The sequence below is a fragment of the Prunus mume genome, linkage group LG1 (assembly GCF_029339155.1).
Source record: "Prunus mume cultivar Tortuosa linkage group LG1, ASM2933915v1, whole genome shotgun sequence".
Lineage (NCBI taxonomy): Eukaryota > Viridiplantae > Streptophyta > Magnoliopsida > Rosales > Rosaceae > Prunus > Prunus mume.
The window spans coordinates 17,581,048-17,602,325 of NC_142698.1; the positions used below are offsets into that span (position 1 = coordinate 17,581,048).

General features: G+C 36.7%; 3 protein-coding genes across 5 annotated transcripts; 2 read left to right on the forward strand and 1 right to left on the reverse strand.

Moving 5' to 3' along the window:
- Positions 1–521: 521 nt before the first annotated feature.
- LOC103343867 (protein DEHYDRATION-INDUCED 19 homolog 3) lies at positions 522–4,167 on the forward strand. The gene is made up of 5 exons (XM_008247511.3): positions 522–1,159; positions 1,749–1,891; positions 2,416–2,493; positions 3,017–3,273; positions 3,784–4,167. The coding sequence occupies exons 1-5, from the start codon at positions 1,084–1,086 to the stop codon at positions 3,890–3,892; spliced, it is 663 nt and encodes a 220-aa protein (XP_008245733.1). The 5' UTR covers positions 522–1,083; the 3' UTR covers positions 3,893–4,167.
- Positions 4,168–5,213: 1,046 nt separating this feature from the next.
- On the reverse strand, positions 5,214–9,057 carry LOC103343852 (RING/U-box protein). 3 transcript variants are annotated; one of them, XM_008247501.3, is made up of 5 exons: positions 8,878–9,057; positions 7,034–8,272; positions 5,951–6,938; positions 5,627–5,709; positions 5,214–5,517 (listed from the first exon to the last, which is right to left on the reverse strand). In XM_008247501.3, exons 2-5 carry the CDS (start codon positions 8,270–8,272, stop codon positions 5,506–5,508), a joined length of 2,322 nt encoding a protein of 773 aa, XP_008245723.1. In that variant the 5' UTR covers positions 8,878–9,057; the 3' UTR covers positions 5,214–5,505. The 3 variants fall into 3 exon arrangements, with proteins under 3 accessions (XP_008245723.1, XP_008245716.1, XP_016652019.1); XM_008247494.2 differs by having other exon boundaries at positions 5,214–5,709; XM_016796533.2 differs by lacking the exon at positions 8,878–9,057 and having other exon boundaries at positions 5,214–5,709; positions 7,034–8,415.
- A 5,563-nt stretch (positions 9,058–14,620) lies between these two features.
- On the forward strand, positions 14,621–20,965 carry LOC103344542 (kinesin-like protein KIN-14I). Its single transcript, XM_089043062.1, is given in 19 exon segments — positions 14,621–15,172; positions 15,746–15,912; positions 16,004–16,147; positions 16,311–16,544; positions 16,636–16,707; positions 17,031–17,099; positions 17,197–17,400; positions 17,488–17,569; positions 17,717–17,812; positions 17,912–18,088; positions 18,169–18,275; positions 18,383–18,561; positions 18,661–18,822; positions 18,982–19,235; positions 19,323–19,372; positions 19,374–19,487; positions 19,607–19,798; positions 19,914–20,449; positions 20,542–20,965. Coding segments are annotated over 19 exon segments (3,087 nt in total). The 5' UTR covers positions 14,621–15,054; the 3' UTR covers positions 20,672–20,965.
- Positions 20,966–21,278: the final 313 nt, after the last annotated feature.

The window sequence follows — 21,278 nt, forward strand, 5'->3', positions numbered from 1 at the left end:
AAACTAAGTCATAACAATACAAATAAAACTCTCACAAAGGAGAGATAAAAAACTCTCACAAAGGAGAGGTGAAAAGCTCTCACAAAAGGAGAGATGAAAACTCATAGAGAACATAGTCTCTGTGACTTATTCCGAACATAAATAAACCGCAAAAAAGATGGTGGTAGAGATCCGACGTCAAAACGCAGGTAGAGATCCAACGCTGAGACGTAATCGCCTATGATAGTTGGAGGAAAATCAGAACAAATCACAATCGCCTATGAGAGAAAACCATTTGTCTCTGGAGAAGAGTAATTAAATGAAAATAATATGGTAAATTCACATTTTTTTCATATTAAACAAAATTAAAAATAAAATCAGATAATATGTCTTATTTTTAAGGAACATTATTATCGATATTATCTTTTCTTAATTATGAGGGCAAACTTGTAGTTAACCCTTTTGGTTTATTATGTTCTGGTATGAGGCCACGTGGCACGTCATGAAAACTACCGAAGTGAAAATGGAGGTATTGAAAACTCACAGAAGAGCGGTAAGCAAGCAGGAGAAGGTTCAGCTGTAAAACGGTGTGTGCCAGCCGCTGAGAAAGGACCGAGAGAGCCCTTCTCTATCAATCTCTCTCTCTCCATTCTCTCTCCGTCACTGTTCTCTTATTTTATTGGCCATTTGTCATATTCACCGCAAAATTCTTCTGCCTCCAATAAATTCCAATTTTTCCTCCAACAAATAAAAAACTAAAATTACAGAAATATACAGCGTATACGTATTCCATAATAGATAGATATAGATAGATAAATAAACTGGTAGAGATTAAATAGCTCCTTCCTCTTCCTCTTCCTCTTTATCTTCGTCTTCCGCCAGAATCACCGCCACCACCTTCGTCAATCATCATCAGCCTCAATTCCTCAAGCTCAACCCCAAAGCCGTTTCCTTTCTTCCATATCAATCTCTATCTGCCTCTGTCTCTGTTTCTGTCTCATTCCCAATTGTTCATTCCTAGGGTTCTAAATCTGAGAGATCAGAGCCAAGGTGGATCGCATCCCAAAGTCTCTTCCTTTTCCTTAAATTTCATAAAGGGTAGCTATGGACGGTGATTCCTGGAGCGCTCGTCTTTCCACTGCCTCTAGGCGTTATCAAAACGCTCTTCAATCTCGATCTGGTTAGCTCATTCATTTGTTTCCATTTCTATTTTCTTTTCTTTCTTGTTGCTTTTGGTTTAATGCCTTGTTTGGTGGGTAATGAAATGTTATGTAAAAAAGCTTTTTTTAATCTGAATTTATATATTTTTCTTTGTGTTGCTTAAAGTTTAGGATATAAGGGAGCTCGCCTAGGCTAATGCTGCTGTTTGTTTGTATATTTTCATCCTACATATTTTTTGCATTAATATGTAGAATTTATATGAAGGTAAAGGAGAGAAATGAGAAGCTTGATTCTTTTTCTTTGATAAGAATAAAAAGCTTGAATATTTCCATTTATCAGTTTTTTTATGACCCACGAAAATAAAATAGAGATGATAACCTGAGCTCAATCCAACTACTTGGCTTCAAATCCTGTTGTTCTTCAGTGTTTTACTGTGTCAAATGTTTTTTTTTTTAAGGAATGAAGTATCATAATTGTGGTGTTATTTCTTTGATGAGGTTTTTTTTGTTGACATATTAATTGGGTTTTTCGATGCTGAGACCCAGTCAATCAGCTTTACAATGTTTATGGATTTGCACTTATTGAAACATGGCATTATGTAACTGCAGATATGTTCATGGGGTTTGAAGAATTTGATGGAGATGATGATATAAGGGAGGAATTTCCATGCCCGTTCTGCTCTGAGTATTTTGATATTGTAGGATTGTGCTGCCACATCGATGAAGAACACCCAGTGGAGGCCAAGAATGGGGTATGAATTCTCTTCCGTATCCATCAATAGCTGATTTCTCTAACTTTCAACCTTAAAGTGAATAAATTCTAATTGTTTGGTGCATATAGATTGAAATCGTAAAGCCTCGATGCTTAAGTTTATCTTTTCTTAGAGGTCTAGAAAATGCTTTGTTTTATAAAGAAGTATATCATCTCCAAGCATCATTTTAGTAGAGAAAAAAGTCAATACAACCTTTGCTTAACTCTATTTCACCAAATCCTTGATTTGAAAACCAGTCAGGTTCTTAATATCAAGGGGTTCATCTTGTTGATCCCAGATTCTTAAACAGTTAGCATTTTAGCCTTAAAAATTTTGTATGGTTTCAGTTCTCTCTTTTTGAAATATAAGGTAGTGATCTGGTGGGAATTATGTAGCTAGCTTCGTCAAGTTATGTGACCTTGCTAAGATATATTATTTGTTAGATGTTACATCTTATCTTATTTCAATGAGGATGGGTCTTGTTTGAGCTTAATTTTACTCATGGTGCCACTGTTTATCTGCAGGTGTGCCCAGTTTGTGCAATGAGGGTGGGAGTTGATATGGTTGCGCATATTACGCTACAACATGGAAGCATATTCAAAATATCCTTTTCTTTTGAGTTGCTATGTGTTGCAGATCTTATGTGTTATCTTATTCTGTCATAGTCAACTTTGTCATTCAATGCAAATTTTTGAGTATGCCATCCCTTTCAAAATAACCTTTTTATGGAGTCTGAAAAATATGCTAAATGACATGGTTTGAGTCCTTAATTGTTATAGTAAATTATCATTTCTTGCACGAGAGCAAACTCCATTATCCACATAATTCTTAATTCTGTTCTTAGCGTTCCATGTTTATCTCACCCTGTTTGTGAGCACCTTCCACAAAATCTAGTTGGAGACCTCAAACATGTAAATCTCATATTAGGGTCAGTTAAGTAGCCTTGATGATGACTGCTCAAATTACACTTTGTTTTCTCTTCTTTGAACATTTCTGACTTAAAGTCATATTAAGCAGTTTTCTTCTTGGTTTTCATCATAGTTCTGAGATTTATTATGTTTTGTATATAAGATTGATCAGATTGAAGATTTCACCCAATGATTGAATTCCTTAACTAGTAATTACATGCAGCGCAAGAGGAAGACCCGAAATGGTGGAGCTCATTCAACTCTATCTTTGTTGAGGAAAGAGCTGCGGGAAGGCAATTTGCAATCTCTTTTCGGGGGATCTTCCTGTATACTTTCCTCATCCAATGCAGCGCCTGATCCATTGTTGTCATCATTCATTTTGCCTATGGCGGATGATTTCGTCAGTGTTCAGCCTCACTTCTCAACTGAAACGAGCTCAGCCAAGAAAAGCATAGATGAGAGATTGTCAGAACGGTACGTTATTAAATCTTCAACTGCTTTTGATGGACATCTAAAACCTATCTCCCCAGCATGCTCTAATTATGGCTTTCTAACCTCATGCTCAAGCTGGATGCCCTAAACAATTATGATTTCTAGCTAATACTCCTTATATGTATACTATGTTTAGAGAAGGGTTGTGGTTCACATACACTATGTAGGCATGCACAGAAAAAGAAAAAAAAGAAAAAATAATGCATTCTTGTAAGGGGTAATGTACACAAACTCTGGTTCTGTTCATATGTTTGTGGCTTTATGCTAAACTATGCATTTTTCTTTTAAGAAAACTATATCATGCATAACTTACATGTCTGAAAAAATCATAAAACCTCACACAATTGCAAATACAATATAGTGTCAAATTTCTACCAAGAGCAGCAATTCCTCCATTCTGTTGCATATGCAACCTGGGCTTAGTTGTTTTATTAAACTTTTTCCCCTTTGTATGCTTGAATATCCTAGGTCTAACACGTTCTTTTGTCACAGAAATGTGCCGTCACCTCCTTTGTCGATCAAAGATAAGGAAGAGAAGACAAAAAGATGTGCGTTTGTTCAGGGGATGTTGTTGTCCACCATTCTTGATGACGGTTTATGAAGTTTCCATTAGGCTGCTGCAGGAGTGAAGTTTTCACAACCAAGAGAGAGCCCCTGCACCTGCATTCCGTGGTTGGTTTGTAGCGAGTATGCAAATGTACTGAACACAAAGAGTGTATGGAATGAATAAGTTGTAGGATCGAGTGTAATTATCTGGCATGTGAACTTTAGTTTATAGGCCTGAACAAACTTTCATATCATCTGTTATTTTCAGGTCGTTATTTAGTTTAAAGAAAAAAAAGAAAAAAAAAAAAAAAAGAAGAAAATATTTTCTTTCGTGCTTCGCCCCTCAAGTTCCTTTTTGCACTTTGTCCAAGCAATTTTATTCAAGCTTCTCCATCAACCCCCTCTTTTTCTCCTCCTTTTTGATCTAAGAATGAGCTAAGGCTGCCAATGGGGTTTAGCTCAGTGGAAAAGCATAGTTGTGTGTGTGTGAGAAATTCTCATTTCTTATAATTTAGGTTATCGCTTGTATTAAATATATAAAATAAAAAATAAAATAAAAAAGCTAAGGCTGAGAATGAATGATGGGACAAGAAGTAGAAAATTGAACGTTTGGTGTGTCTAAAATGTGAGGGTGTAGTCTATTTTCTAGGTAACCCAATCTTTCTAACATGTAAACCAAATTCTTAGGCAGCGTATTGATGGAAGAAATGGAGAACTTTAGTCAAATTTTGACCGAACTAAAATGATTGGAAGTTTTAAGCCCCAAACATGGCTAGGCTAAAACATGTTTGGGATTGGGATTTGGGGAAAGGCAGTCATCTCCACCACCACCTACCAACTAGAAAACAAATGGCGCTATAAAGTTTGTTTAATTGGGAATGGGTCATGGGTGGGTGTGAAGCATAATTGAGGGGATATGTAACATATGGAGCCAGTTACTTCACACAGTTGAAGAAAAGGACCACATTGGAAATATAGATGATAGAACAGTTGAGTTGTTTGTGAAAAAACATTAGTGGCATTGACATGGTGGGGCCGGCTGTTGAGCGTGGGCCTGGTGATGCTGGTCCTTTAGTGGAGGGTCGAGTTGGATGACAAACAAAAGGCTGGCTGGTGGCGTGAGTGATGAATAAGTAGCTTGTTAAATTCACCCACTGTCACTTTTTAATCACCAGAGGCATCATTTTTCTGATAGAATCCATATTAGAAAGGGGGATTCGAATTCAGGATCCCGTATACAAGAGTAACTACTTTTAACCACTTGACCGACAAAAGCATTATTTTATTCCTAAATAGTAACTGCATGAGCCATGACAAGGCAAAAAGTTAACAATAGCATAGACAGCTAGAATAATAACAATCAGGCTGCAAAGCAATTGGGGAAAAGACAGATACATAGCATTTTTAGTGTAGTGGGATCAAATTCCCCAGAGAAATATCATTTGAATTAGCCTATCTAAACAATTACTGTAATGGGATTGAATAAGAATGGGGGTCTTTTTTTACCTCAGTGGGAGTCAAATCTATAAACAAAGCTAAACAAATAATTGTCTAAATTCCTAACAACAAAATGGGGATGGAAGGGAGGAAGCAGAATGACACTTGTTGAATCAAATACCTAAAGACCTAATCTCAACCACTGCTGTAGTTTCGTATCCAGGATCCTCTTTACGACTTCCCCTACAAAAGATTCAAAACAAGATGAACAGCAACCTCTTATCAGACTTGTCTTTCCACCCATCGTTAATTCAACGTGGGAGCAGGTTGATGGAGGAGACACAGCAACTACCTCATTGCTTCTGTGCTCACGCCCACATACAGCTAAGATGGTGTGCGTTGATCTCCTCGCAATTTCCTTAAAAGTTCCTTTGTCTGAAACACAAGAATACAAGGAGTTTGAACATTCCCATTGGAACAGTAGATAAAAATCTATTCGTCAAGTACAGAAATACTCCTAGGCACTTAAGGCTGCCTCACATATAAGAATCATAAGAATAAGGGGCTGGATTCAGATGAAGGCATTTCACATATCAATGAAGAAATGCCTCTGTCGGAATCAGTCCAAAATGAACTAGGTGATGTTTGCATACAACTCACTTGAAAGTTCACATACCTAAATTAATATCTCGGGACAAGTTATCCAAGTGGCCTTTGACCATCATTTTCAGCTGTTCCTTTGCCCTGTGAAAATCACTCTGTTCTATAGCTGTATTAGGGGTAGGGGGCATGCCACCATCAGATCTAATATTTGGTATACTGTTGATGTGATGGAACTGCCCATAACCTGATATTGAATTCATCCCTGTAAGTTCAGGCCATAATGCTCCATTGAGAGATCTATCAGCAGATGGTGCAGTTGGATCCTGGATTGCTTGCCTTCTCTGATGGCTTGATGTTGAAGAAAGGAAATCATTATCTTGCACTTGTGCTAAAGGATTTTCTTGTAATCTCTCCTCAAAGAACGTATGGTAAGATGCCTCCATTTCGTCTGTCCTTGTATGTTGTACTGTTGTTTCCCTCCCCTGAGCAGCTTGAGAATTTAAGAAATCATTACTCAAATTATCAGACGAGTTCCTCTCCGTTCTGGCCATGTAACTCGTTCTATTAGCATAAAGGAGTTGTTGAATATGACGCTGTATTAGGCGTCTCCCTGATAAAGTTGGTGCCCCAGCCCCAGACACCGGGGAGGCTGCTTGAAAACCTCCAACAGGAACTCTGGGGGATGATGGATTCCCAAATGCTTGAGTAAAATGCGAACGAGGTGAGGACACCAAATTAAGATCTATCTCTAAGCCTTCATCAAAATGTACAACGGGTGATTGTCTATTAGACAAAATGTTGTTTGTAGTTCTCTGATCAGACAACCGACCCTGAGCCTGTGAACTTGAGGATCCCATAGCTACAGGTCTACAACCCTCACAGTACCAATTACCTTCGGGTACTTCCCGCCCAAGACCAACACAATAGGTGTGAGCAGGTGAATCGCATACATCACACAGTAACATGAGGCCATCTTCCCCACCTTCGTGGCATTCCGTACATATCACATTCTCATAAGGGTCAAGATAACTCCTGAGTTCTTCTTCTGTTGGTTGATAGACCTGCATAAAGAAATAAACCCACTTGAACAAAAAGAAGAAGAAGAAGCAGCAAACAGAATGCAATATAAAGCATGACATAACAAGTAATAAGGTACCTGATCACGCTCAGGGACCTGTATCACCACTTCTCTCAAATCAATTCCTGTTGCAGATCTTGCAGGCTTACTGATCGTCTTAAACCTCTGCTTGCACAATGGGCAACGACTTTCCACTTTTCCCCATTCCATGATGCAAACAAAACAAAAATAATGAGTGCAACAGTCTAGTGTTCCCCTCACTCTTCTTTTATCTTCCTCTGAGAGACAAATTCCACAGACCTGCTTTCCCGCCTCCAGCTTCACTTGCTCAATCTTCTCCTTGCCCTTCCTTCTAGGAGGCTTTCTTGGCTGCTGTACAAGCCTATCCTCCTGAATGTTAGTAGACACGGATGAACTTCGCAAATTAGTTTTCAAGCTTTCACACAACTCCTTGGCTTCCCTCACTTGCTCTCTCTCTTCCTCAGATATGGTGTAGTCATAATCAGATGATCCAGAAGACACAAAATCTGAATCTGACGGTGCAACACATCTCCTCCTTTTCCTAACCCTTTTCTTCTCATTCTTTTCTCTCACAGGCAGGTTAATCTCCATAAAATCACCATCATTTTCAATATCATCATCACATCTTACCTTCCTCCTCGCAGCCTGACCTTTTCTACCTTTCTTTCTCAAAGGCTTCTTCGAGGCCACAGATTTTCTACTTTTTTCACCTCTTAGAGGACCCTTTTTCTTCAAACGCTGCTTGCCCACTTTCACATTAGTTTTCTTCTTTTTCACCACCGGTTTTTCTTCCACCTCTGAAAAATCATCTTCATCTGGTGTAAACTCCTCATCGTCATCATCATCTTCATCATCATAATCTTGATCCTCCGCTTCTTGATATGCAACCTTTCTCCTCTTTCGTGATGGTTTAACCCCATTTTTCTGCCGCCCAGAAAAACCATTTTGAACTTTTGATCTGACTGTCTTCCTGACATGTTTCATTTCCTCTTCGTCTTCTTCCTCCTCCTCATCCACAATAAAACCATCTGAACCCTTTTTTGCTCTTGGTCTATTGTTCTTTCTCACCTTTTTCACTTCCTCTTCATCTTCCTCCTCCTCAACAAAACTCCCAAAGCTCTCTTCTGATGCATCTCCATTCACAGAAGAACAATAATCCTCCTCCAAATCGTCAGAAACTTCATTTTCTTCATCTGAAATGACATAATCCTCATCCGAATCATCGGAATCCTTATACTTCGACTGAATTCTTGACGTAAATTTTCGCTTGGAACTAACCTTCCCTCCCTTTACCATCTGCTCCTTGCACCCAAAATAAAAAAGCCAAAAGTCCACATTAATCCAATTTTAGATTCCAAAATCCAATTAAAACAAATCAAATTTCAATCGTCCCCAATTCTTTTCCTCTTTTTCGTGCTTACCCATTAACCGAGCTACAACCAACCAAATATTTCCTATCACCGATCTGCTATTTTTGGCATTAAAAATCCAAACGAAAAACCCAGATTTGCTTTCCTACAAATTGTTTTCAGCCACACCAAAATCCATAAACAAAAAATAAACCTAGAACATCATTCTCCATTTAGAAAAATTATCTCCCCTCTCGTCTTTCATTTTCCTTTTTTTTTTTTTTTTTTTTTGAGCTCGAGTTTATACCAATTATCAACAAAACTCCAAGGATATAACAAATTCCCAATTGAAGAATCAAATCAAAACAAAAACATCAAAAATAATTCATCGCTAAAAACACAGAAATAAAAACCAGAGCTGGCCTATATATTTTTTAAAATCAAATTCCAATTCATACAAATACACAGATAAAATACCTATACATACATACACAGAGGAACAGAAAATTGTAGAGAGAGAGAGAGAGAGGGAAGGAGGTGCGCGGTGGGTACCTGAGAGAGAAAGAGAGCACCGGAAACAATGGAAGATGGTCCAAAAAATTGTATATATTTTGTTTTCCTTGCGTTTTTATTTTTTTCTTTTATATGTTATTTTATTTCCACCCAAAACTTTTATACTGCGAGAAGAGAAAACGCTGCTTCTTACGGCGTGCGCAACTTGGCCTCCCCGTTGGAGGTTTCCTTTCCTGGACTTACCAAAATACCCCTCTGCTTTCCGGGCCGTTATTCGTACATAAATTTTGTAAGTTTGGTATATTTTGTGTCACTGCTGCTCCTGACTGCCAAGATTTGATTGTTGTTTAACCCCAAAAAGCGCCCCCCAAAAGAGTTACTTTTTTTTTTATCCTACGAAAATTAATATTATTTTTTTATTAAGTTAAAACAAAAAATAAAATAAAAAATTATTTTGGTCAGATTAAAACCCAATTTTATATTGGGATACAAAAAGGGAAAGCCAAATCATTTAAAATCCCATTTTAGGAAGCATAAAATTTAATTTAATTTAATTTAATTTATTTTTATATTGTAAGATGCATTTCCAACGTCGAAATCTGATGGAGAATCATAACCTGCCTGAAATATGCATTTATAAACAGATTTAGTAATAAAGTTAAAAGAGTTAATTAATCAAGTTTTACTTTCTTTATTATTTCATTTGCCATCATTATTATTCATAATCATTCAAAGGATTTCTTTAATTGCTGAGACCCCATCAAATGCGTCTGTGGAGCTCCACCATTAGAAACCGGCCCAGTATGGAAATGCACCCAATGATTCTCCCCACAAAATGACATGAACCTACAGCTCAGCTACAGTACTATTTTATCGTTACCTTTTCTTTTTCCCCCCATTTGCAACCCAAAATATTGAAGATTAAAATCTGGGTCCAGATTTTGTCAAATAATGCAAATTTAACTGACCCATCTGGGTAGGGATTCTGTAAGATGGCCAACAAGAACCACAAGAGAACAGATTAGTCATTAATTACAAAAGATTATGGGGTTCATTTTTGTCATGTGCAATCATCATTTTAATTGGGCTTCTGGATGAACAATTGACAGTAAAGTTAAGTTTTTTGAATGAATACTACAAGTTGTTCTACTAAGGTGACGTTGTCATATGTGGACTATAGATGTGGACCTTTATATTAGTACATAATTCTTATGAATAGTAACTTCACTTAAGTTTAATGAAATGATCATATTAAAATAAATATCTGCTGATAAATCCATACATGACACTCTCACTATAGAATTTCGTCATACACCATATATGTGAATTGGGCTTTGTTTTGGACACCATCATCATTCTTGAGCTTGGGCCCAACCAGCATTGGAAACCATAACAACTTTGGCTTGGGCTGACCCAACCAGATTTGGGTCTTGATCTTTGTTTGTGGGTTAGCAATCAAACTTTATGTTTGGGCTTTCAACTTGGTGTGAATTGGAGTTGAACCCATTTTTTTTTATTTTTTATTTTTTTATATTTTTAATAGTCAAGAAACAAACATTACAAAGAAATAACACCCTCCAGTGATATTCACATCATATAAATCACAATGTAACTTATGTAAAACATCCATTATAAAATTTCCAAACCAAACACGCGTAGATGAAAAAGAATGACCATGTTTAGCCAAAATATTTGCTACTTGATTAGATTCTTATAAGCATGTTTTATCGAAACTTGATATAATATTTTACACAATATTATTAAGCTTGGAATCTATCACCTTTCTTTTAGGTTAACAACTCATCAACTTCCTTTTCTCCCCACAATATGATATGACTTGAGGAGAGTTGAGTTGTCCAATCCAATGACTTTGGCTATTAGGCATAAGCCCCTAGCCACTCAATCTAAATGTTTAGGGACCATCCTAGTAGTTTATGATAACATAATCTTGGCCCCTTAAAGAAGAACATCAAAGCTTCAATACCAACATCTTAGCTTATCTTTTTAGCATAGTAGCTCATCCATGCTAGATTTAGGGCGAGATTAAAGGAGGATATATACACAGACATAATAATTTAACAAGTCCTTTAGGGTGAGATATGGACTGCCAATGGGTCCTTGGGTGGGTTGTAAAACTGAAAAAGCTGGCATATGGAGCTAAACCTAAAACTAAGTTTTAGGATAGTTGAGGGTTGATTATGGTTTTGAACACAGTTTAGAGGGACAAATGACAATTAATAAAATGTTGGGTTTCTTTTCATTTTTATGATGAACCAGCAGACAAAACAATGTGAGAAATGTCAATGTGTTTATTAAAAAGGTCACCTAGTACTGGGATATATTTATAAGTTATGAGTTATGACATGCCTTTTACCTTCCATTTTATTTGGTTGGTCCAAAATACATGAGGCACAAGAAGACATAAAATTTTGATCCTGTCACGATTTTAGGGGAAAGTGTCATCATGACTAATTTCATTCTCCAGTCAGCCTTGCATATGAATATGATTGGTCTCACTCAATCACTCACTTCTTTCATCATGGGTTTTATTATAGAGAATTGATTTTCCGACACCTCTTTTGTTCACTTACACTCTCTTGTATGTTATAGTAAAAATAAAAATAAAAAACAAAAGGAAGTGTAAGTGAACAAAAAAAAATTGAAAAAATGAACACCCTTAATATATGCTGCTAATTATGATAAATTTGGGTTCAAGTGAGTTAGGTTGAGATTTAGATTGCAAAAAATGGAGATTTGTTTGGACATAGTGCATTGACGTTCTTTCTAAGTTTCTATGAGTGTGTGAAAGCCATGCCCTAAGATCCTGTGTTTTAAATACCAAAAACAGTTGGGTTCATTGAGACCTTGTATTGGGGTTGGTCTTGGGAGCTAGCCATTTGGTGGAAAATTGAGCACCCCTAATTTATTTTATACCATACATATTGTGCTAACTTGTCTCAATCCTCAACCAACCATTCTTGACTTGGAAGCCTTGGAACCTTTTCATTCTAGTTGCTTATTGGGGGCAAGTCATTATAATTAACAACAATAGAAATAATTAAAAAGTTACACATGTTAGAACCTATGTTGCACGGACACGGGAACGCGACACGGGGACACGACGCTCTCAGAAAATTAGGACAGGTACAACTAGGACACAGCAATTAAAATAATAATTTAACAATAGTAATAACTAAAAATATAATTCCTACAACAATAGTAATAACTAAAAAGTTACACATGTTAGAACCCTATAAAAAAAAAGGTTACACATGTATCAATCATTGATCATTATATATCCGAGTTATAAGTAAATTTAATCTTGAAAAACAACAAATGATATCGAAAAGACCTTATTGAATCACAATTTATTATAATATTGCATAACTTGCTATACCAGTGTTGTTTATGCTAAACTAAACATCTGCATTTGTTGTTCAGTTTGTATTTGAAATTTTATGCAAATAAAAAAAGATTCATTATTACGTAATCTAATTGGATTCTGTTAAATTTCTAAGAAGAGTCTCTGCAATCGCTTTTGTGTTGTAAAATTATAGAATGAAACGTGTACTCCATATCACTAACAAGGACCATAGTCCTTTTATCATGAACATTTCATTAAACATATAAATTTTTCTTCCATACAAAAAATAAATTTGCTTTTGTCATTATTATTATTATATTTTAAAATCTTATATTGACTCTGATTTGATAAGAACTAAGGTGATCATATAATTAGACCTAACCCTGAATCTTGGGGATCGTCTTGAAGAGAAGAAAACTTGTGAATTTAATTTGTTGACATGTTTTTCCGGCGACACTTTAGCCGGGCCGGCGGATCCCACTTGCTGGCAGTGTTGGGCTTGGGCCGGCAGCCTCATGTCCTTAACTAAAAATACGTAATGCCGGCATGGTTTTTTGGGTCCTACCAATTGTACTTTAATTTTTGGGCCCACATCAAATCATAGTCTCTGACTAACGAACATTTAAAATTGGCGCCGAACCTATTAGGCTCGTAATGTCCTAACCGTATGTTTGAATCTTTCAACCGTTGGAGGGAAAGGAATGTGATTTACAACAAAGCCCTTCATTTCTCTTTTGTTTACTCTGATTTTATTGTTGTTGTTGATGTAAGCAATATTGAGGAGAAGATGAATCAAATATAAGACTTCGGATGCATGGACAAATGCTCGTAACTACAAACTCCTTACTTGTTTATTGTAATGTTCATATTATTTCATCATGCCAATCGAATTTATTTGTTTATTAATTCATTTTGGACCATTTATGAATTATGAGTTACTTAGATTACAATAGACCCTAAAGAAAAAGACTTAGAGATCTCATGTGCATCTTCACCTTATCCCACCCCACCTCACCCCACCACAATGACAAAGCCTAGAAGAATCTTGGACCAATCAACTTTACCATTAAAGGAACCAAAAAGAAGAAGAGAAAAAAACCCAAAAGAAAAATATGGCCTAATTTCAAGATATATAACATATAGGCTTCTAATAAATAAATAAAAAACATTTGTTTAATAAGGGTACAAATGGCCTAAATCATGAAGTGGTGCACATATCATGTGCTCTCCTTCTTGCCCTGTCCATGTTATATATGGTAATGGTGAAATGGGCCATCAATCATCTTTCAGTGACAAGTGGAAGATGATAAGGTGGTGCAGCAGCTGGTGCTCTTCCTCTTTCAATTTCCTTTTCATTGGATAGGGTTTGCATTTGATATGTTTATGTGGGTGTTAAAAAGCACTTTCTGATTAATTTGCATGAGAGCTAGCAGCTGAAACAAGTAACATTATCTAGGGGCCAAGTTCTCAATTCTTGGTTAAGTACAATGGTCCTAATCATCATCCTAACTTTTAGCAATTGAATTATTAATGGTTTCAAAAAAAAAAAAAAAAAACTCCAATAACCATGGTCACATGTTTAGCCTTTACACATAAGCAAAGGGCTTAGTCTATGTTCTTGAAAAGACCTAAATCATATGCACTTGCTTTAGTTATTTTCTAATTAAATTAATTTCAAGGTCATCTTAAAAATAAAATAAAAAAATCAGAGGAGATGACCAAGTAAAAAAGGCTTTGACTACATTTTGACTATTTTCCATGTAAGTTGGGTTTTTTTGATTTTACCTTTTACTTTTTTTATGAAAGAGAAATTTCATTAAATAAACTTGAACGGTACAAAAGTCAAAGATATTAACAAGGTGGTAATTGCTTTTCTTATGCCCAAAAAAGAAAAAAAAGAAGAAGAAGAAGATTAAAACAGAGAGGTCAATTATGATTTCCATGAACTAAATCAGCTTGGTTTCCAAATGTTCTGTTTCATAAGCAGAATAAAAACTTTGGACAAAACAGTAACTTCATGAATCATAAGACCTGTTCCCAATTGATTCTATGTTTACCAACAAAAATTACAGGAACAATCCCATCAATCCACCTTCCCAGACAAAAGAAAAAGAAAAAGAAAAAGAAAAACTCCATCTCTCAACAACAACAAAAGGAAAAAAAGGGAAAAGGTGAATTTTGTCTAGACAATATATATTTCATCCACCACCAGTCCAATTGAGCAAAGAGACTTCTCTGATTTATCTTATTTTTCACTAATTTTTTTATTTTTATTTTAAATAGCTAATTAATTTTAAAAGCTTTTGTCACGCGTGAAATATAAACCGTTGAAGCCTAGTTTCTCCGAGAGGCTCGGAACTAGGTTCGGTGTAGCTTTTCCCTTCAATATTAGACAGACAGAGCGACAGAGAGAAGGGAAACAAAGCTAAAACAGAGAGAGAGAGAGAGGGAGCTACCCCAGAAAACTGAGAAACAGAGAGAAAGTGAGGGAAAGGACGAGAAAATCATCCAATCCCAATCTTCTCTCTCTCTCTCTCTCTCTCTCTCTACATTTTTGAAAATTCTTTTTTTCTTTTCTCTTCTTTTCTAAAATAGGACCTAATATCTTCACAACCAAGTCTCCCATTTCCTAATTTCAGTCTCTCCCTCAGAGAATTCAATCAAACTTTCATAACTTCACCTGAAAAAGAAAGAAATAATCAAAATTTTCTAAATTCCCATTACAGTTTTGGCTTCTGAAATGTGTTTTTAGATATCTTGGGCCTTTTGGATTAATGGGCAGGAATTGAATTTTGGATTTGAGTTGGTTTCAAAGGCCGGACATTTTGTTTTTCTGAGTTTTATTGGCGGTAATGGCAACAGAGCAAGTATTGCCCTTCTCTTTAGTTTCTGTGGTTGAAGACGTTCTTCAACAGCATGGGAGTCGTTTGAGCGATATTGACTTGGCTTCCAGGAAGGCTGAGGAAGCTTGTAATTATCTTTCCTTCATTCTCTTTATCTTTTTGACATTTGAATTTGGATTAATTTGAGTTTTATTTTATCTAGTTTGTTGGTTCTTCCATTTCTTGGGAGCTTTCTGTTTTGCATTCGATTGAAACTTGTAGAGTTTTACCAATTTTGGGGGATAAGATTACGAATTTGTCAAGCAATATGTGGTAAGATAATAATTTGATGCAAATTTAATGCAACGATTTTTGGAATTTCTGGAATGCTGAATTTTTCTACGCGGAAGGAGGAATGATTAATTTGTTATCGTTTTTATCTTTATCTCTCTAATTTTTCTTGATGAATTTTGGCATTGAAAACTAGGCATTTGGTTGAATGTAAGTTTGGTATTAAAATTTCAATGAACTTGGAGATGAGTTTAAATATCGTGACCTCAAATTTACAACAACAATTCGAGAGTAGAAGCAAAGTTTCTGATCATATGACTTAAATCAGATTGAACAGTTTTGTTTTTCTTCACCTCTTCAGTGATAATCATTGCATCGAGATTTGGTATATGGCAAGTAAAAAAATGAATGTTGCCATGCTATTTTGCAGCCTTGAGAAGGTATGAAGCAGCGAGGTGGCTGAGAAAGACAGTCGGAGTAGTGGGGGGTAAAGATTTACCAGCTGAGCCTTCTGAAGAAGATTTCAGGCTTGGATTGCGAAGTGGGATAATCCTTTGTAATGTTCTTAACAAGGTTCAACCCGGAGCTGTGCCGAAGGCAGGACTCAACTTGGTTTTTACTTCGTCTTTATTCAAGCCCTTTATTAATCAACTGTTTTTGATAAAGTTAGCTGCTTATATGTTTTTAGGTAGTTGAAGGACCTTCCGACTCCGTTCTTATTCCTGATGGGGCAGCTCTATCGGCGTATCAGTACTTCGAAAATGTCAGAAACTTCCTTGTGGCTGTGGAGGAAATGGGGCTTCCAAACTTTGAAGCCTCTGACTTGGAACAGGTTGGTGCTGTTTTGGTTGCATTGATACTAAACTTGAAGAGTCCATTCTAGGTCCTTCCCTCAATTATGGATGTTTGAAATGTACCCAGCAAACATTTATGCATCATTACTTTGTTTATTTTGTCGTTTTGCAGTAACAATTTTCCACATTCTGAATTTACAGGGAGGAAAATCTGCAAGGATTGTGAACTGTGTTCTAGCACTGAAATCATATAATGACTGGAAACAAGGAGGTGGAATTGGATCATGGAAATTTGGTACAAATTTCAAACCACCTACCTCTGGGAAATACTTTTTCCGAAAAAATTCAGAACCCTTTGCGAATTCCGTTATAAGGACCTCATCACTGGGAGAAAAGTCCCTAGATAGTTTGTCCAGTGAAGATATCAATGAAGCAGTTAGTGAGATTAGATGTTTCTTAAATTTTTATTTTTACAGTGAAGATATCAATTGCAGAAAATAATTGTTCTGTCTCTTCTGATATTCAGAGTTCCTCTCATGCCTTACACATGCTAGTCCGTGAAGTGCTTTTCGACAGGAGACAAGAAGAAATTCCACTCGTAAGTGTTCTGCCTGTTATACTGATTCTCTTAATGAATATAATGATGTGGAGGGGAATCAAATAACTTTCACCCATTTCGGTCATGAAAGTGAGCCATTAATTGCTCTGTAGTTTGCTGCCATCCAATGAAATAGGTATACACTCCCCATATATTGAGAACATCTAGTGGAACTAGAAGTTTATTATTTGGTCTTTTAAGGGTCACATTCTTGCTTATAATATCATGTTTCCAGTCAGCCTGAGCACTCGTTTTTCCAATTCATTATATATGCATGTATACATTACTTACTTAGAGAAACAATTTCCTGTTGCTTTTAACAGATTGTGGAATCTATGCTGAGTAAAGTCATGGAGGAGTTTGAGCATCGGCTAGCAAGCCAAAATTCACTCGTAAGAAGCTGTCTTTATTCAACATTGGTTTACTGTTTCATAAGAAAGCTCGTTGCTTCTTGACTCACTGAACTTGTACTGATTTTTAAAATGACAGATAAAAACAGCTTCCAGAGATATGGCATTGTCTGGCCCTGAAAGATCTCTTTCTGAATGTTCTGCTGACATGAAGGTAGATGACCATGAAGAGAAAGTCGCGGCTGATATCAAAGAGGAAGAAATATCTGACAATGAAGAGGGATCAAAAACTGAGTCTTTTAAGCAGAAAATGCTGGTTGACCAACAGCAGAAAGATATTCAGGTAAACTGCAGTTGTATCATATTAGCAGCTACAAATTTTGTTAATATCCCCTAAATTACTGGTGAAATTTTTGTTAATATTCTGTAGGAATTGAAACATACTCTATATGATACAAAAGCAGGAATGCGGTTTCTACAGATGAAGTACCAGGAGGAGTTCAACAGCCTAGGTATGACTTTAAACGAACGTTGGTCTAATTTTTTATTTTTCAACGAGGCTAGCATAGGGTGCTCACTTTTTTTGGCTTCCCTGAAATAGAATGTTTTAAAGTTGTTTCACTTTCTCAATGGAGGACCGTAACTAGTTTCCCATGTAGGTAAGCACCTGCACGGTTTGGCTCATGCAGCAACAGGATACCAGAAGGTTCTTGAAGAAAATCGCAAGTTATACAATCAAGTCCAGGATTTGAAAGGTAATATTTCTGGTCTTAAATTGTGTTGACTTCTATATTTAAAAATCAACTTATGTTTTCTTTCTATAAGATTAAATGGTCATCAATTATTTTGGTTAGGAAATATAAGGGTATATTGCCGAGTGCGGCCCTTCCTGCCTGGGCAATCAAATCGTGCCAGTACTTATGATCACATTGATGACACAAGTATTAAGATTATCACCCCTTCAAAATATGGCAAAGAGGGACGGAAATCTTTCAGTTTCAACAAAGTGTTTGGTCCTTTTTCAACCCAAGGTTAGCTAATCTGCATATGTGTTCATTCCTAGCCTGTCATATATGTCAGCATTTTCACTGCCACTTTTCTTTCACTGCAGAGGAGGTATTTTCAGATACGCAGCCTCTGATTCGGTCTGTTCTTGATGGTTACAATGTCTGTATATTTGCTTATGGCCAAACTGGATCAGGAAAAACTTTCACAATGGTAAAATATGTGCATAGATATTCATCGTATAATCTTTATGCTTTGGCCAGTTGACTCCTGAAAAATAATGAACTAATTTTGTGGATTCATTTTGTTTACCAATATAGACTGGACCGAGAGACATTACAGAGGAAAGTCAAGGTGTAAATTATAGAGCACTTAGTGATCTATTTCTTCTATCAGAACAGAGAAAGGACACCATTAGCTATGGAATTTCTGTTCAGATGCTTGAAATTTACAATGAGCAAGTTCGGGATCTCCTGTCGATGGATGCCACCAACAAAAGATATCCTTCATGAGCCATGACACTAATTCACTTTTCCTTATTGTTATTTTCTTTACAATGCACATATCATATTCCTGTGTGTTCTTAACTCCAACATACATTAGAAATTCGTAACAGTTCTCAAAATGGAATTAATGTACCAGATGCAAACCTTGTTCCTGTATCATCAACATCTGATGTTATATATTTGATGAACCTCGGGCATAAGAATCGTTCGGTGAGTGCCACAGCCATGAACGACAGGAGTAGTCGGTCACACAGGTAAGATTAATGATACACTGTAATTTGAATCATGTTCCCTTCTCATTTAACATTTTGAGCAAAATTCTGAAGTGATTATGAGTCCATCTAAACTAACTCCGGTCACATTTCATATGCATAAAGCCGTAGACATTGACTTCCTTATGTTATTATAAACAGCTGCTTGACAGTTCATGTTCACGGGAAGGACCTGACATCTGGAAGTATTCTCCGTGGTTGTATGCATCTAGTTGACTTGGCAGGAAGTGAAAGAGTTGACAAATCTGAGGTGACAGGAGATAGATTAAAGGAGGCACAACATATTAACAAGTCTCTCTCAGCTTTAGGAGATGTCATTGCCTCTCTTGCTCAAAAGAATTCACATGTTCCTTATAGAAATAGTAAACTCACACAACTGCTCCAAGACTCACTTGGTAAGATTGTTTAATAACCTTGAGCTTACATAGACATTTTCTCTTTTTATTTTTGCGTAGTCTAATCATCTTATTCGCCCTTAACAGGAGGGCAAGCAAAGACGCTCATGTTTGTTCACATTAGCCCCGAGCTTGAAGGCTCTTGGAGAAACACTGAGTACACTCAAATTTGCAGAACGTGTTTCCACAGTTGAGCTTGGTGCTGCTCGAGTTAACAAAGACAGTGCAGATGTAAAAGAGCTCAAAGAACAGGTGGAGTATGGCTTATATTATTATTCCGAGTTATATGTGCAATAAATTTATTCTTGATGATTTGGAGGGAGAACAACAGAGGTGAAGCTCTTGTTTACTATTCATTCTTTCCTTTTCAGATTGCTACTCTTAAGGCAGCCTTAGCAAGGAAGGAAGGACAGGGAGTGCAGCTTCAACATTCTCAATCCTTAAGCCCAGAAAGATTTAGAGTCAAGTCTGCTGGGTCTTCCCCTTTGCATTCTAGTCAGAAAAGCACTGGAGATTTGTCTGGTGGTCGCAGGCAACAATTGGAGGATTTTGGGAATATAGAGGTACTGTCCAAGTATTGAATTGATATGCCAAAGACTTTATTTTATCTATGTCATTTAATGAAATCTAAACACTGTATGTTGCTTCAAATATTCATCTCTATTTGGATCGCACTAGGTTCGGAAAAACACTGCATCAAAGCCAAAAAGGCGAAGTTTAGATCTCCACGATATGCTAAGGAGTTCACCTCCCTGGCCACCGATTGGCAGTCCTGGATTGAGTGGAAAGGAGGATGATAAGGACTCAGTACTTTCTGGTGATTGGATTGATAAGGTGATGGTGAACAAGCAGGAAAATGCAAGCGGAGAAGAAAATCTGTTAGGAATAGGATGTTGGGATGTGGACAACAGACAGTTGCCAGAGATGTTTGGTCCGAGCAGCCTCCCAGACCCTCCAAAGTTATACATGGAAAACCAAAACTTTGGAAAATTAATGGCAAACAAAGAGGAGAGCCAAGACTATGAAGTACAAAGGAGTCGATATGAGACAGCCACCACGGATGACTCTGATGAGCTTGAGGCTGCAACTAGTGATTGCTCGGAGCCAGACTTGCTTTGGCAACTTAATCCCCTGAAAGCAACCGGCATTCCGAACGGATTGGGAGCAAAACCAAAGAAACCTTCTCCCAGGCCAGTAAGGAGCCCGGAAACTAGGTAAACTCTGACTTCTATCAATTTGCAATGCTTTCTTTGAGCTGCATTGATATATTGTGATAAACTGTTTCCATGTATCTGCTTGTAACCAGGAGTTTAATTCCATCATTGATTCCTTCGCCATCACGGAAGCCACCAAATGGGGTTAGTCAGCCTCTGCATAGAACTGGAAGGCAGCCAGGTCCTGGTGAAGGGAAGCGAAGATCTGGGAATGCTAAGTGATCGATGATGAGTTTACTTTTATGGTGTGTTGAGGGAAGTTTGGTTGCTCTATGATGAACTCTTTTTCAATTTTTATTTTTTGGTGTCAATTTTTGTGTATTCATATCTATAGAGAGAGAGAGAGAGAGAGAGAGAGAGAGAGAGAGGTTTCTATGTATATGAGAGGTGGCAACACTTGCAGTTGCCTGAGTTTCTGCGGTGGTGGTCATATATGTATGTTGTCGCACCCCATTCATCTCAATTTGTTTATATGAGTGTTGATATTGCAATCAAAGAATAACAATTTTTTTTTTCCTTTGATGTGTTCTTAAAAAGAGAAAATATTTTCATTCCCACTGTCTCATAATGGCTGGTCTATTTTTTTGTATATATATTTTCATTCCCACTGTCTCATAATGGCTGGTCTATTTTTATACGTACTTTGCTTGAGTCCAAGACAGATTGAAGTTGATACTCATTCATACAAACAATAAGGTTTTACAAGCATGAAATATATTCCCTTCCCTATCTCCATGAGAATTTAAATGTTTCACTAAAACACCCAAAATGGGGGTTGAAATTATACAAGCTATCTATAAAACATATAATATAACTCAACATGAGTTTA